The following is a 16,182-nucleotide window of genomic DNA, read 5'->3' as shown; positions in this document are numbered from 1 at the left end:
CCCAACGCTTCATTACATGTTATAATGTTAGTATGTCATGTATAAGAACTAGACTAATGTCGAGGTAACCCATGGCCAGTTTTAGGTCATTCAACTTCAGACACTTCAACCATTTATGACTTTAAAATATGGGGTCAGAGGTTTACTGTTCAGAGTAGGTTGGTTGAACACGGTAGTTGCCATGTGTACAGCACTCGATCGTTACAATAGTAAACGAGTTCTTTGGCCGGCTGACCCGGTAACTGACAGACAAGCCAGACACCACTGCCATGCACAACACAACTACGCTACGAGGATGACATACATTCAACACAAAATCCGTCAGAGTTGTCCAATTACAGTAGTATGTGTTTAGTAGTGTGTTGGGGTGAAAGAATGACACTACTCGTAAATGAACTAAAACAAATGTTAGAACTCTAGCGGAAGTGACGAATAGTGAATCCTGACCTATTTACATCTGGTCGTTAACTATCAATACCTGGTACATGTAATTTTAATGTACGTCAGAACAGGATGGATGAATGGACAGAATTAGAGAGAGAGAGAGAGAGAGAGAGAGAGAGAGAGAGAGAGAGAGAGAGAGAGAGAGAGAGAGAGAGAGAGAGAGAGAGAGAGAGAGAGAGAGAGAGAGAGAGAGAGAGAGAGAGAGAGAGAGAGAGAGAGAGAGAGAGAGAGAGAGGGTATCCATTGAGTAATATAATTATTTTCATTACATTTACCAACTCTGTCTTTGCGTGAAGGCTTTTCTCGAAACTCACTTCATTCACAAGCAATAGTCTAGTTCCTAGCTACGATTAATAACGTTACGATCATCTCCACTCACGGCGTATAGCAAATGTCGCTAATCTAGCACATAAATATGTGCTACACCCCCCCCCCTGGGCATGTCAGTAATAATCTCCATCACAAACTGACGGGCAGTTGCAATTGGCTAGTTAATTTAGACCATTGCTCATTAACCTATCTCCACCTCTACAGTTTGAAACTAAAATCATTTGGGGACATGTACATGATAACATAATCGCAGTCAGGGTAGCACAGATTTCTGTGTTAGATAGTAGAGATGATCGTAGTAATTGTAGCCGTGGCATCTCATGGGAACTAGACTATTCAAGCAAACGCATCGATGTTTTTTTTATCGCCTGTTGATAATAGTTAATATACTTGGACTTCACAAACAGCATTATCGAAAGGGGAATGTCACTCCAGGAAGTAATGCCATTTTTTGTAAACTGAAGTGCTGAAGTGTCTTTTCCTGATTTCAGAGAAACATAGATCTGATCTTGTGACTTTTAGGGTGTCTTTACTGTGGGCCACATTGCATCATGGGAGTTAGCAGAAATATGTATATGCAACAGTTGAACAATTAATATTCATGAGGTTTTCATAGAAGGCAATACACAATTATAAGTTGCACGGAATTTGCGTGATGTAAAATCATGAAATGACCCTCTAGAACTCAAATGTTTATGAAATGCCTTTATTTTCCCCCTGGAAGTAGAAGTGGGCTAACAATGTTATGGCGACGTAGGTGTTGGTCAAATCTGATTAAATGTGATGTGGTGAATACGGTTCAGTTTCTTTATGTGCCTCTATTTCCTTAGTCCACTAATTGTCGTTTGTTTTTTAATTGAACAGGAAATGCCAATAAATGTTTTCCAAGTGCTTGGACGCTTGTATTACTGTGTAAATGTACAACTATAAAGACGATATTGTAGCTTGCCAAGAGACTTTTCGTGGTCTGACTATCTCAAGCCCTGGTCTCCAGCCTACCTTGACTTAAGATAGTAAGTGGGCCATATTGCAGACAGCCAGACGAGACGAGACGAGACGTAGTCACAACTTTTTCCCAGGGTTGTCTACAGACGATTCGTCATGTCCATATAGCGATAAGATATCACCCCCTCCTTCCTGCCAATGAGGTGGGTGTTAATGTAGAACTATGATAAACCGTCCATGAAAGCGACGATAGCTTTAATAGCATATTGCTATCATACGGTGATAGAGGAGGCGACTTTTTGAATAGACCTGACTTATATTTGACCCTTGCATTTCAAATTTAACAAAACTACTCACGTGGTAGTCCACGCGCAACAGCCAGAACGGGAAATCAATAAAAACAAAGTGATATATGTGATGATTTATAGAGGGCGATAGAGAATAAATAGAATCTTTATTGCATCCATTAACAAAACCACATTTATTTCTGCAATATGTGTTTGGTATTGTTTTAGTAATTATATAAACAAGAGTAATAATAGCTATATATAATGGGTGCCATAAGTTTTACTAAATTTGTACAGGTTTTTATCTATCCTCTGCCGTTTGTCTAAGATCTATCATAAGTACGGTTTTCAATTATTTGTGATGTTCGCACCCCCGTTTTTGTACGAATCGTCCAATGTATGACAGGTTTTTGGCGAGAGACAATTGAAACGAAAACATAAACACAACATCAAGCAAAACGTAACGTGCACGTGACAACAACTAGTCAATCCCTACCACATACTTGCCAAATTTTAAACAAAATAGTGATAGCTTGTGTAATTTCCAGCGATCACATAACTGACCACTGAGAGAGAGAGAGACAGAGAGAGAGACAGAGAGAGAGAGAGAGAGAGAGAGAGAGAGAGAGAGAGAGAGAGAGAGAGAGAGAGAGAGAGAGAGAGAGAGAGAGAGAGAGAGAGAGAGAGAGAGAGAGAGAGAGAGAGAGAGAGAGAGAGAGAGAGAGAGAGAGAGAGAGAGAGAGAGAGAGAGAGAGAGAGAGGTCAAAATAAGTTAGTTGAACTTGGGGATATAAAGGCATTATCAACGTGTCTATGTTATTATATCTCTTATCACATAAATACGTACAAATCTTCACCTGTGCGATGTCAAACAGGGCAGATCAAAAACCCATATCACCCCTGTTCTACCGAACTATTTTTCTCTCTCAACTTTTGAGTGTTCCTGGCAATGCTACGCTACGATCAATTTATCGTAATAATTATGTACTTTCAAAACGTAAATGCACACATTACTTTACCTGCATCCTTGGGTGACATGAGTTTGATACGTAGAGGTACTTTTATTTTATCAAAATATATTTTATTCTATCTGAAAATCCTGTAGATTATTGATGACTTTGCATTTTTCTGTAGCAGCCGGTAAGTTTACTTCCGATTTTCCGTCGAGATCAGATCGAGCTCCAAACTTACACGTCCCAAGCGAATATACAGAGATATACATAGCAAGATACATATAAATATATATATACATATAAATATATATATATATATATATATATATATATATATATATATATATATATATATATATACACACACACACACATACATACATACATACATACACACACATACATGTATACATACATACATACATACATACATACATACATACATACATACACACACATACATGTATACATACATACATACATACATACACATACATACACATACATACATGTATACATACATACATACATACATACATACATACATACATACATACATACATACATACATACACATACATACATGTATACATACATACATACATACATACATACATACATACATACATACATGTATACATACATACATACATACATACATACATACACATACATACATGTATACATACATACATACATACATACATACATACATACATGTCTATCACTTTGTATCTGTACTCTTCTGTCATGTTACATGCTTTATGTACCTCTATCACCCCCACCCCGTTCTTTCTACGATTCCCATGACATGCTACTTTTACCACTGCATCATCATAGGTATTTTTCTATCATGGATAATCTTACATCTGTAAGGATTAAATAAATAAAAAAGCAGTGGATATAAATAGAATTATGATTTTATTAGAAAGCATTATTACACACTGAATAAGTAAGCAATGTTTGAAAATTTGAAAGTAGTTTAAGAAAAAATAATTCGTATTTATCATCATGTCTGAGAATATTTAGTAGACGTAATGATTCATATGCTAATTAATTCCTAGTACTGTACCAACAGGTCACTTTTTGAAGTACAGCAAGACTGCTGTTATCAGAGTAATGCGAGTTGCATTATATCCCATGTTGATGAAAAACAATCGGAGTGGTCGTCCTTCAAATGGATAGAATGGTGCTTCAAATGCCATACTCATTAAGGAAAATCCTCCTGCTACCATTGCAAGTGTTCGCCCAGTGTCTCCAAGATCCATTACTCTGTTAATGGAAAAGTAGAATGAAACATGTCAAAAGACGCCCTCACATTTGAATGTTATGTTCTGGTGAACCTAATTTGAGCCTTCTTTTTGCGCCCATCTTTCCCAAAACAATAACATTTAATTAATATACACACTAGTCTAGTCTCTCATAAAGTAGAATTTTTAGGATGTTTTGTTGAGCCAAAATGATAAAAATGTTTGTATGTTTTGTTACGAAGAAAGAAATATGGGAATATAAAATTTTGAAATCACAAGAAATTGGTGTTTGTCAGAGGTGCATCAAATTAGCTCGAAGCGCATATCAGTATTCATCCCACTCCCAGCTCCACTCATGATCATCCTATGTGGCTTATAAGTTACAAATGTGTATTACACCTACATGTAAGCTACAAATGCTGACATTGGTTACAACTGGGGCATATGACATTATAATATAAGTGCTATGACATGACAAATGTACGAAGTGATGATGAACGTACAAAGTGATTTTGCCTTGGCAGTTGTTATCACTTCGGATCAGGCGTCATCAATACTACGGCCATGACCACTATTCATTGGGCAGGTAATACATTCCGTTATATACATTTACATATAACAGTCACTACTAATTTTCTAATTTCCCTAGGGCACTATTAGAGTAGCACTGCAGTATTACAGTACCCACTGATTTGCTTTGACTATGGAAAGAATATATACCTGAGTATATGTATTATTACAATATGTACCAGAGATTACCTGCACTGGTGAGCGCGCATACTAGTGGTATTTTCACTGTAGTACAATACCGAAAACGTTACTGCATGCAAATAATATGCAAACAAATAAAAAAAAAGTTACCTACCCCACCTATTCTAAAATTGAGCGTAATCAGAACCGCACAATTTTTTAAGGCCTAATATCACAGTTATAAGACACGTTTTGCATGGCTATGATGACAGTAGTTGATGTATAGGATGAACAGCAACTACATGTATTGCATGAGGCTGAAACCCAAGGGAAATAGTTGCCTATATAACAGTCCTCGAGGTAACAAACATCTACAGCGCCCTCAAGTCCAGGCAATAAGTCTTGAATATTGTTCAGGCTATCTTAGTAGTGATTTTTAAAAAAAATGCTGATAGGACACTTACGGTAGTGCATGGTCAACAGTGCAAGCCAATGTTATATTTGAAACCATAGCAACGGGTATTCCTGTACGGTGACTTGTTGAAACGTTATCTTCACTCATTTGCTGAACACTTTTCATCCATGATTTCTTAAACAACAGTGGTGAGTACCACAGTCCTCCTACGACTTGACCTGTAGCTGCACCAAGTAACACTGAAAGTAATGGCATTTTGGTGGACCTGAAATTCATTTTTTTTAAAAGACAAAAAAAGACAAACAATACAAGTTGATTAATTCTAATTTAGGCTGCGGTAAGCTTAGATAGGGTCCATCTATAGCAAGCAGAACTGCGAACGTACATATTTCTAAAATAGCGATCAGAGTATTTCCATGTAATCAAAACTGAGCAAAAACGTTGTGTTTAGATCGAAAAGGGGTTATTCGAAATGTGAGCTTATCAACCCCCCCCCCCCTTTTTTTTTTATCTGAGTGTATACTTTATCATGCATGTCCGGGACGTTACCACAGACATGCGCACCTCGATACGTCACTAGTCTAACACTATAGTGGACTTCGATCTTCAGGAGTCAGGTTTTCGTTAGGGAACAAGTTGAAATTGGGACGAGTTGATATTCAAAGGGACAAAGTGAAAGTGGGATGAATCATAACTTGTGACGTTTTAGCCGATAAAATACTACCCAGGACGTTCTGCACGCAGACCGCATGTACGTTTTGGCGTGGTGATTATGTTACAACTCTTCACACGTTTATAGTTGATAATACCCTTGGCACCACTGTATATGTATGTCAGGATGCCGCAACAAAGCTGCAAATGCCTTTGAGCTATCTCGGGAAATATACTTTTACTGGTGCAAGTAAAGAGAAGACGTGTCGAACCTCGTAGCGTACACATCCAGAGCTAGCTTTGAGCATACGAATATATACCTCAACCAATACTTGTTTGCCCTACTGTATACCCCCCCCCCCCTCCTCCCCTCCCCCTGACTGTTATTCTTATGATCCCGGTGTATGACACTACTGTAACATCCGATTTAGAATTTAAGAGTGAATTGCTGAACTTACCTTCACTTAGTTAATACCAGGCCTCGCAATTGGACAACCAGAGACGGATAGACAAGCCTGACACCTGATTACGTACGTGTACGTGTCGGGAGAAATTGCGTATAGTTGTTCAAAGGACACACTCGTAGTCGTATCGTTGGAGTAAGTTCAAAGGTCAATTGAGGTTAAATGAGGGCGCTATATATTCAACAAACAACCCCAGCGGACACTCAGGAAACGAACCCAGAATCACACCCAAACCCTTGTCAACATTTATTAACTATTGTAAATCTGAAAGATAATTTACCAAATTTCTCTCACTTCATTAAAGAAAAGTAAAAAAAGTACACGCAGAAATATGGTCATGGAAGGGGAAAACGAGACTATTACACTACACTGCAGACTGCATCAGACTTTGACTGTCAACAGTTGCTCGCGCCTTTTTTGAGACGTTTTATTCAAACTTAAGTCGTCGACGCGCTACGATCCGGCGCAATACTATAATCGCATACTGATATCGAGAGCCGATATCAGTATGCGATTATAGTAGTATTGCGCCGGATCATAAAATTTAGCAAAAAAAGGCGCCAGCCACTGTCGACAGTCTACACCAGACTCAACAACGCCTACATTTTTGTCTCCAGGAACTGATAGCTGATCAAAATGTAATGTTCTCATTGGGTATGCTAATTAAACAGTTCGGTGACAAGGTTTTCATGCTGATGAGTTAGTATATAAAGTGTGTTGAAATGGATGTGGCCTTCAAAATACAACTACATACGTATGGGGTGAGATGCCATTGGTATATCTGTTAGGCCTGTAGGAGACGATACGAGCAAACCACTCCACTCTATACTTTCAATGCGCACATACTGTATGTTGCAGATATAGCGTCATGATCAGACAAAGGTCAGTACGTTAGGGAGCTTTAAATAATTACAGGCTGGTTGGGGGGGGGGGGGTCGCATTTGACAATCAGTTCACGGGATGGGCCTTATTTTAGGATAAATGTAATTGGGGAGAGTTACCTGTTACTTTGTTGGCTCATTGTATTATGTACATTTACATTATTTTGCGATTTAATTTGTGAAAAAAAATTGTGATTTAAATAGTGAAAATAATTGATAAAAGGGGAGGGTCATGTTTTAGAGAAAGAAATCGAGGAAGAGTCACTTTGTAGACAACCAGCATCAGGGAGGGTCGCAGACTTGATATCCGGTCTTCCCCTGTTGTTATTACTGAAGGCGCCCTCAGCGTTCGAGACGTAGCACCACGTCATATTTTTACAAATATTTTCCTGTGAAGGCCCTAATTAATAGTTCCTTGGCTCACTTTGTGTATTATCTTTCTTTTGTTTTGTACGTCTTAAACATTCTGTACTAGGTTTTGTGTTTTTCTAGTGGGAGTTGGCCTTTTGATTTTAAGTCCTGATTAACTTTTTGGGGGGGAGGGGAGGGGGGGGGGGGTGTCTTGAAATCTGGTTCAAAGGGAAGTAAAGGTCTTCACAAACGCATAGAATATTTGTTACAGTCGTGGAGTATGATTTATTTAAATCTCTTCATAGTAATACATGAATTCCAAATAGTTCATATTATTTAACACAACTATTTCTAACATCTTTACAAATGAGTCTAATATAATTTAAAAACATGTAAAATGATATATTATTAAATATATATATATTATAATGATTGAAATACAAATACAATTGGTGGTTTCTAAATCCAGTTCAAGATCAATCCAATCTGCCTTATATTCAATTTGGTTTACTCCACTTACAAGAAAAATCAGGACTGTTGATAATAGGGAACTTACAATTCAGACTGAGCATGCTCAGACGCAAAGGACTATGGGATTATCTGTGGTGTTCGTAATAACTTATCTGGAGCTACTGATGAAATAAACCTCCCACAATGGTCAAGCTAAATATGAATCGATCATTCGTGATTATAAACAATTTAACAACACTATTTATTACCACATTTCCTATGATGCAACATTCAACATGGCGGGTTTGCAAGTTCCCTATTATCAACCTTGAGTGCAGATATCAAACTTATTAAACTTGTTATACAACATCTAAGAACAAAATAATGAAGATATTGCAAGTTTCTCAAGAAACTATGCAGAAAACCAGATTTGGTAAAATAAGACGACAGAGCAAGTTCTTGACATTAAGAGGGACAGACTATCCAAGCTAATCAAAGACAATAAAAGCAACTGTAAAGAGAAAACATGTGATACATAAAGTGAATGAATATACAGTGAATGGAGGCTACTCAGCAATTTCGTGTTGGCTGTTTTTCCAGAAATCTGTTTGAACATTCTTTATTCTATATATATATATATATATATATATATATATATATATATATATATATATATATATATATATATATATATATATATATATATATATATATATATATATGTGTGTGTGTGTGTGTGTGTGTGTGTGTGTGTGTGTGTGTGTGTGTGTCTATCCACGCTTCTTTTTATTATTACATAAAGATATGTTGGACCGAATCAAGTTCATAGTTGTGATACTGTCTGATATGAAAAATGCCTGGAAATGTCAGAAATTTGGAGACACTAAACTGACATGATCATGATATCTACAATTTCACATACAACGTTACCAAACAAGGCAGTAGCATTCATTTATATTATACATGAATAATGATAAGCAGTTGAAGACCATAACAGTGAAATATTTGTACACTTTTGATCACTAACAATTTTTTGCTATGCACTCTCCCTGGTTTGATACGAGATAACCATACATGACATTGCCATGTGAACGCAACAACTGTATATGATGATGCGCCGGACTAAAAGTGGCCCTGAAAGTCCCCGAATCATATGTCGCAATGACATTCTCTGCCACGATGAGAAAAAAACGAGAACAACACACACGCGGTGATATAAAAAGAATTACATATGATTTACTTATAATATTAATTTCCAACTTGAATATATACATACATTAAATAAAATAATGTAATGTACCTTTTCATAAAATAGTTTTGTTATCTTTTAAAGAGAGATGGGCATAATAATTGATGCTTATAGTCTCATCTTCATTTAAAAAATGTGACTATTCTTAATTGAGCCCTGTACTTCGTAACCCCCTCTCCAAGAGGAAACGAAGCTCATATCTGCAAGCCGTTGAGGGCGCGATACACATAATTTTATCATGATGTACTCTTATTCTCTGGCAAGAGGAATTGAAACGATTTTGTTAGACTCTTAGACAATATCTGACGTCCCCTTAAATTGCCGTAAATCATCATCATCATCGTCGACTGATAGGGAAGGTCTTTTCAGTAGCGAAAATAGCATTGCTGTAATGGTTGCAATTAGCATTGCCTGTAAAGTGAAAAATGATGTATTACTTATTACTTAATATATTTACCAACAAATAAACATTTAACACAGACAATCTCTTTCTAGTAAATGCCAACATAATAGCATAAATTTTGTAACATGAACGAATCAATCTCTCTCTCTCTCTCTCTCTCTCTCTCTCTCTCTCTCTCTCTCTCTCTCTCTCTCTCTCTCTCTCTCTCTCTCTCTCTCTCTCTCTCTCTCTCTCTCTCTCTCTCCCCCATTGGAAATACATACCTTTGCTGGGTCTATGAAAACAGCAGATAAGGTACTAGATGTGATGAGAGACATCAACCATTTCTTGGAGACGTCTGCTTCCCACTGTAGACTATACAGTACAACAAAAAACAGTGACACAAAGGCAGACACAAACACCATCAACCAACCTAGAATTCCATAAAGCCACGCACATGATCGGTTGTGATTTATTGTTGCTTGGTTACTGCTCTCTCCATTGATACTGTCGTTGCCGCTAGGGGAGGATACACGGTTAGACCGCCTTGATTTCTGGAATAGCTTCACTATAATGGTCGAAGCTGGTATCGTGACAAGTGAACTAATGACTGAGACATAGAGTGTACCCAAGGTGACCTTGAATGACCCATGACCTACTGTTTTAGTAGATTTCACTTTATCCTCCGTGTCGTAAAACATTGCGTTAGCGATCATGCAGAGACATAACGTGGCAACAATACATGTTAGACGCTGTACCCTGGTAAAGTGACTCGGCACCTGTCGGGTAAACATTGATCCCCACATATAGTCATCGAATACCTGTTGTCTTACGTTATTTGACAGTAAATGTCTGAATGTACGTTTGTCGTCATCTTGTGCTACTTGTAGAACTCTTTGAGTTTCGAAACCCTTTCCAACTCCAAACCATTTATAGCAGGTAAAATCATACCTGAAGTAAATAAACACGTATGCAAATTATTATGATAACGAATACAATCCTTGCCATCTATACTCAGTATTTGTATGTTATATAGCAGGTTAACAATAAGAGTCGACAGACCATAAATGTTACCGTCTCAAATAACAGCACCTGAAGGTAACATTGCATTGTGTACAACAGAATGCTTTTAGGAAATTGGTATCTTAACACATTTTGTCATCAGGACGGTCTATTCTATGCACTCGGATTGATGCGTCCGTTCATGTCATGTCATTTGTTTGTTTGTTTGTTTGTTTGTTTGTTTGTTTGTTTGTTTGTTTGTTTGTTTGTTTGTTTGTTTGTTTGTGTGTGTTTGTTTGTTTGTTTGTTTGTTTGTTGTTGTTTTTTGTTTGTTTGTTTTCTTGTTCGTGTGATCGTTTAGTTTGTTTGTTTGTTTGGTTGGTTGGTTGTTTTATTTGCTTTATTGTTTCTTTGTTTCTTTGTTTGCTTGAATGGAAGACTGCACACAATAACAAAATTAGGTAACAAAATCATCAACAGGGATGCTTCTGGTGTAGTTTCAGGTGAAGCTTTTACGAGTTTGTTTATATCTGGGAGTAATAAATGTTAGCCTAACAGTCGTACTTGACTGTTATATGTTATATGTAACACTCTATCACCAGACATGGTTATGGGGTCCTGGCCCATCTAGTCTTTATGCTGTCATTAGTTGCTGACGCTAATTACATGTTTTTGCATGAAACTTGTTTCATTCCTGCTTACCGGTGGTTTTTTTTATCGCGGGCTGTATTAGTGTCATTACAACTGCATATTATTAATTAATTTATTACAGACACAAGTATTTACCTCTCTCCTGTTTTCATATCCACAACCTCTATTCTATCCAAGAACCATGGATCGTAGCTTTTCCTTTTAGGTTTACGAATGTTAATGATAAGGTGCTCCAAAGATCCTAGATAGTCTGGTATAGACATCACTAAACTGATAACACTTCCAAATGTCAACTTCTAAAAATTAATTGACAGAAGTTTTATTAACACAAATAGAATTGATTCTGCTCCCAAAAAACAATGCAAAACTAAGAAAAATACAGATAACAAAGAGAACACAACTACGCCCGATGTAAAATGGGCGTATTATCATAAAGTGCTCCCCAATATTAATCTTCGGTCAGTTTAGAAAATTCTACTGGCTTAAGGGGCCCTGTCATTCAGATTCAGGATATTGTACGGATAAATAAGTATAATTCAATCTTAAAATTGACGTGTGGGGTGGAGATGTTTAAGAATGTTGCAAGCACCACAAAATCAATGATGAAGACGCCAATAGTAGTGACGTACTGAGGCCACGAAATAAATCATATATTTTCTGTGTGAACGCATACAACCTTGTTTGCGCGCAGTAAAATTAAGTTTGTATTTATTCCACAGATGTCTATGCCATGATAGACTACATTCATTGATTTTATGTTTGAAAAATGAAACTTTCCTACCTTTTGTTTCTCATTGTCAATAAGATGGAATATTCTACTAAGTCCACTTTCACCTTCCAACTGAACTGTTACTTCACAATCTGTTCCAGAACCCGGTTTTATTCCAGTGTACACAGTGACACGATAGAAGTACAAATCACACGGCTTATTATCTATACAAGGAGCGGCCATCCACTACATGTTATTAAAGAAACGATGTACAGTGAATTTCACAATACCGTGCAGCTTTTCTGTTTGATACAACCATGCAGAATAACAAACTGGACATGCTACATTTTAAGATAACAAGAGTGAATGAGTACAGTTTCTTGCTACATTTTGTTTAAGTTGTACATACCATACAGACCTCAAATGAACACCGCAAAGTACATTTACTTCTGAATCATCGTGTGTTTAATTTGATACAGTAAGAAAAACATTGGCGCCCGAATGTCTGCAAGGCGTTTCAATACATTTAAATGGTTTATTTCATTTAGACTAAATGTAGCAATACATGCGATCAACAAATAAACCATTTAACCTCGTCTACTGCGGGAGATATATTTGCCAAGAGCAATTTTAACACTGGAATTTTAAAAAATATGTTTTCTTAGATAAAATGACATACTCGTGATATCGTATACTATGAGTATTGCATTACCTGTGAGTTTAGTAAACGCATTTTGTAGAGTTGTATTACACGATAAATCGGATGCGCGGTCAGAAATCAGCGCCCTCAACGATGATCGCGATTTCAATATGTTACTATACTGCATATGGATACTATCGAGCGCTGATTATAGGTTTGTTGACGATTTCCAGTGAATATTGTGGTTGTCTGATCGAAATTTGATACTACAGGTCCAATTAGGATAGTTTTAACACAGTGACAGCTTTCACATATGTAAGATTTAAATTTGCCACTACCTTCTGATAATATTGATCCCAAATTAACATAAATAATATCTTTTTATAAGTAACAGGCCAGTGTTTAGTGAATATAGATTTGGTTATTGTTGAATAAATTTCCCAGTTGAAGCTACTGCAGGTTTAAGGTATGCATATAATACAACACATGAAATAGGCCCCTTTAGTATGTAATCATAATATATATTTAATAACTTGTGTATGTAGCTTTAATATATTAATCTTTATTGTCATGAGATCTTGAACTTCGTGCACATAGAGCTACATAGTTTTGACTTCCAACAAATTATACAAAGTTCCATTTAATTATGCAAATGATATGCAAATTATTCGCTCTGAATCAAATTAAATGCTATAGGTAAACAACTGAGACCCTTCTTGAATTTTCAAATGTTATCACATGCATAAAATAACTGTCACTTACATTAATTATATCCTGTTTGTCTTTTCTTCTTAGCAAAACACATCCGAACACGTAGACGGCGAAAAGCGCTAGAATAGTAGCTAGTACCACTGAATTATCAGCAGTAAACTGTACACTGAAGACGGTATCAAAGTCTATCTCATTAACAGGGACAACAAAGTCTTTGGCTGTGAATGTTGTCAGATGATTGAAGTGACAGGATTGGTCAGTTTTAACAGACGATTGGATTGGCTGTAAGAAATGGAGATGACTGATTAGTTAACCCATTATCTCACTATGTAGGCGAACTGTTCTAAATGACAAATGAGAACGTATGTATGTATGTATGTATGTATGTATGTATGTATGTATGTATGTATGTGTGTGTGTGTGTGTGCGTGTGCGCGCGTGCGTGCGTGCGTGCGTGCGTATGTGTATGTATGTATGTATGTATGTATGTATGTATGTATGTATGTATGTATGTATGTATGTATGTATGTATGTATGCATGCATGCATGCATGCATGCATGCATGCATGCATGCATGTATGTATGTATGTATGTATGTATGTATGTATGTATGTATGTATGTATGTAGTGTGTGTGTGTGTATGTTTGTGTATGTCTGCATGCTTGTGTTCAGGGTGCTTATGCTCATTATATATGCATTACAATGTAATTGATTTACAGTAACTTGTTATATTTTTGAAATGCACAATACAAAAAATAAGTTTAAATATATTTCTTCAATACTGGTAGTCAGAAAGTAATATTAAATTATCATACGCATGTATAATCAAACATCTCTTGTTGTGAATCTGGTTGTTTCTTTTTTGGTTTCCCAGAGCATCCAAGCAAGTTGATATAAAATCATGGGTTTGGTGTGCAGTTCTGGTGAAGGTCAATATACAACAAACTTAAACAATACATTGATGGTTTTGGTAAAAATGCATGTCGATTTAATTCTGTAACATCAAGTTCTTCATTTGACTTACCCAGCATCCATCTGATTGCCAGCGTTCCATTTCCTCGTCCCAGTACACACATGTAGCAAATGTCACTGAAAGTGTTACTTTGTTGGTGTTGTCATTGGCATCATTATTCCTAGAGTCTGTGAAAATAACGCGAGTTAAATATCAAATATGAAGGTTTCGTTTATCTGTATTTTATTCTCGTCGAACATTTTACTTTTACTTACTTACTTACTTACTTACTTACTTACTTACTTACTTACTTACTTACTTACTTACTTACTTACTTACTTACTTACTTACTTACTTACTTACTTACTTAAATTTATGTGTACGAACTTGCTTGAACTGAACTTCAAACGGCGATAGACAACGGTTGCACCCGGGGTGGGGTGGGGTGGGGGCGGGCGTGGGGGTTGGGTGTTGTACCTACCAATCAAGCTGAACTGAAACTAATACGGACTAAAAGTCTCATACATTATTCTTGACGTTCTGGAGGGTACGATCGAACATTGTTCTACGAATGTTGTTAAACATCACTAGATCGAATATTGTTCTACGAATGTTGTTAAACATCACTAGTTTGGTTTGGAATCGAAAGATACCAACATAATATTGTTAGTGTGAATTGTAACAATTTATTGAAATTACCCATCTCAGATTTTTAAGGTTGCACTAGCTGTAACTGGGGTATTACATTTTTATCAGACATCTAACACTATATTCACTGAAAATTATTAAAATAGCAATTATCTGTTTTATGTATTAATGTACTTTATTCATTATACGGTGGCCACCGGCCTAACGTACAGAAATTAAATAGACAAAAACTGCGAATGTAGAGGTTTGTTTTATGTATAAGTAGCGCAGTAACAAAACTTCAAAACGTGATTCATAAGGGTGGGGGTGGGGTGGGGGTGGGGGAGGGGGTGATTTTTTGGATGTGGACACAAAAATCAGTTGATTGGGTATATTACATCGTAAGCTTATTATGTGTAAACGTTATATTTACCTATTGGTGAATCAATGCTGTTCAAGATGTATGCTATTATGAGCAACCTAATGTAATAAAACAGTTTTAGAAAATGCACCAGTTAACAGCTCTGAATTCATAGAATGTTTACCGGCTTTCATTTCGAAGTACTGTGACGTGTGTCCAGATGAAGCATTGAAATTCACAGTATGTGTAGAATTACTTGTAACATTCCAAACATGATCATAAGCTTCGTTTGTTTCTGAATCAGTTTTCATGTACAACCAATATATAGCATCCGCATCTGCTGAATCGACACCAATAGTGACAGCGCTGGAAAATTCGGGTACATTGACGCGGAATCCGATACCAATGTCTTGTTGTATTGCAATAACTTTAGAAGTAGTTGAAATATTAAGTGCTTGGGTTTTGTTGATGTTGTAAGTTCCAGTTGCTTGTAGGGGTTCATGAAAAGCATTGAGAATTTCTAGAGATATTACCGGTGTTTTCATAAACAACCTAGTAGAATTACACATGTACGGGTTAACCATCGATCCAAGATACTAAAATAAACAAGAACATGTAAACATGTTGTATAGTATACTATCTGGGGTGGGATAGAGACGGGAGTCAAATATTGAAACAGTTACCAAGACCGGGAATCATCTCCTAAATATCCTACAAAATCAATCTCCTGGGATTGGAGTTAACGTTTACTCGGTCTGGCGAGTACAATGTCTGTTAACACAGATA

At 36.6% G+C, this 16,182-nt stretch overlaps 1 protein-coding gene across 1 annotated transcript; it reads right to left on the bottom strand.

The window, feature by feature from the left end:
* Positions 1 to 3,988: 3,988 nt before the first annotated feature.
* On the bottom strand, positions 3,989 to 6,564 carry LOC144447916 (uncharacterized). The gene is made up of 3 exons (XM_078138012.1): positions 6,424 to 6,564; positions 5,364 to 5,579; positions 3,989 to 4,231 (listed from the first exon to the last, which is right to left on the bottom strand). Exons 2-3 carry the CDS (start codon positions 5,567 to 5,569, stop codon positions 4,039 to 4,041), a joined length of 399 nt encoding a protein of 132 aa, XP_077994138.1. The 5' UTR covers positions 5,570 to 5,579; positions 6,424 to 6,564; the 3' UTR covers positions 3,989 to 4,038.
* Between the last annotated feature and the right edge of the window lie 9,618 nt (positions 6,565 to 16,182).

Source organism: Glandiceps talaboti, chromosome 17, assembly GCF_964340395.1.
Source record: "Glandiceps talaboti chromosome 17, keGlaTala1.1, whole genome shotgun sequence".
Taxonomy (NCBI): domain Eukaryota; kingdom Metazoa; phylum Hemichordata; class Enteropneusta; family Spengelidae; genus Glandiceps; species Glandiceps talaboti.
Note: the sequence above shows the minus strand (reverse complement) of the source record. Positions and strands in the feature narration are given on the sequence as shown.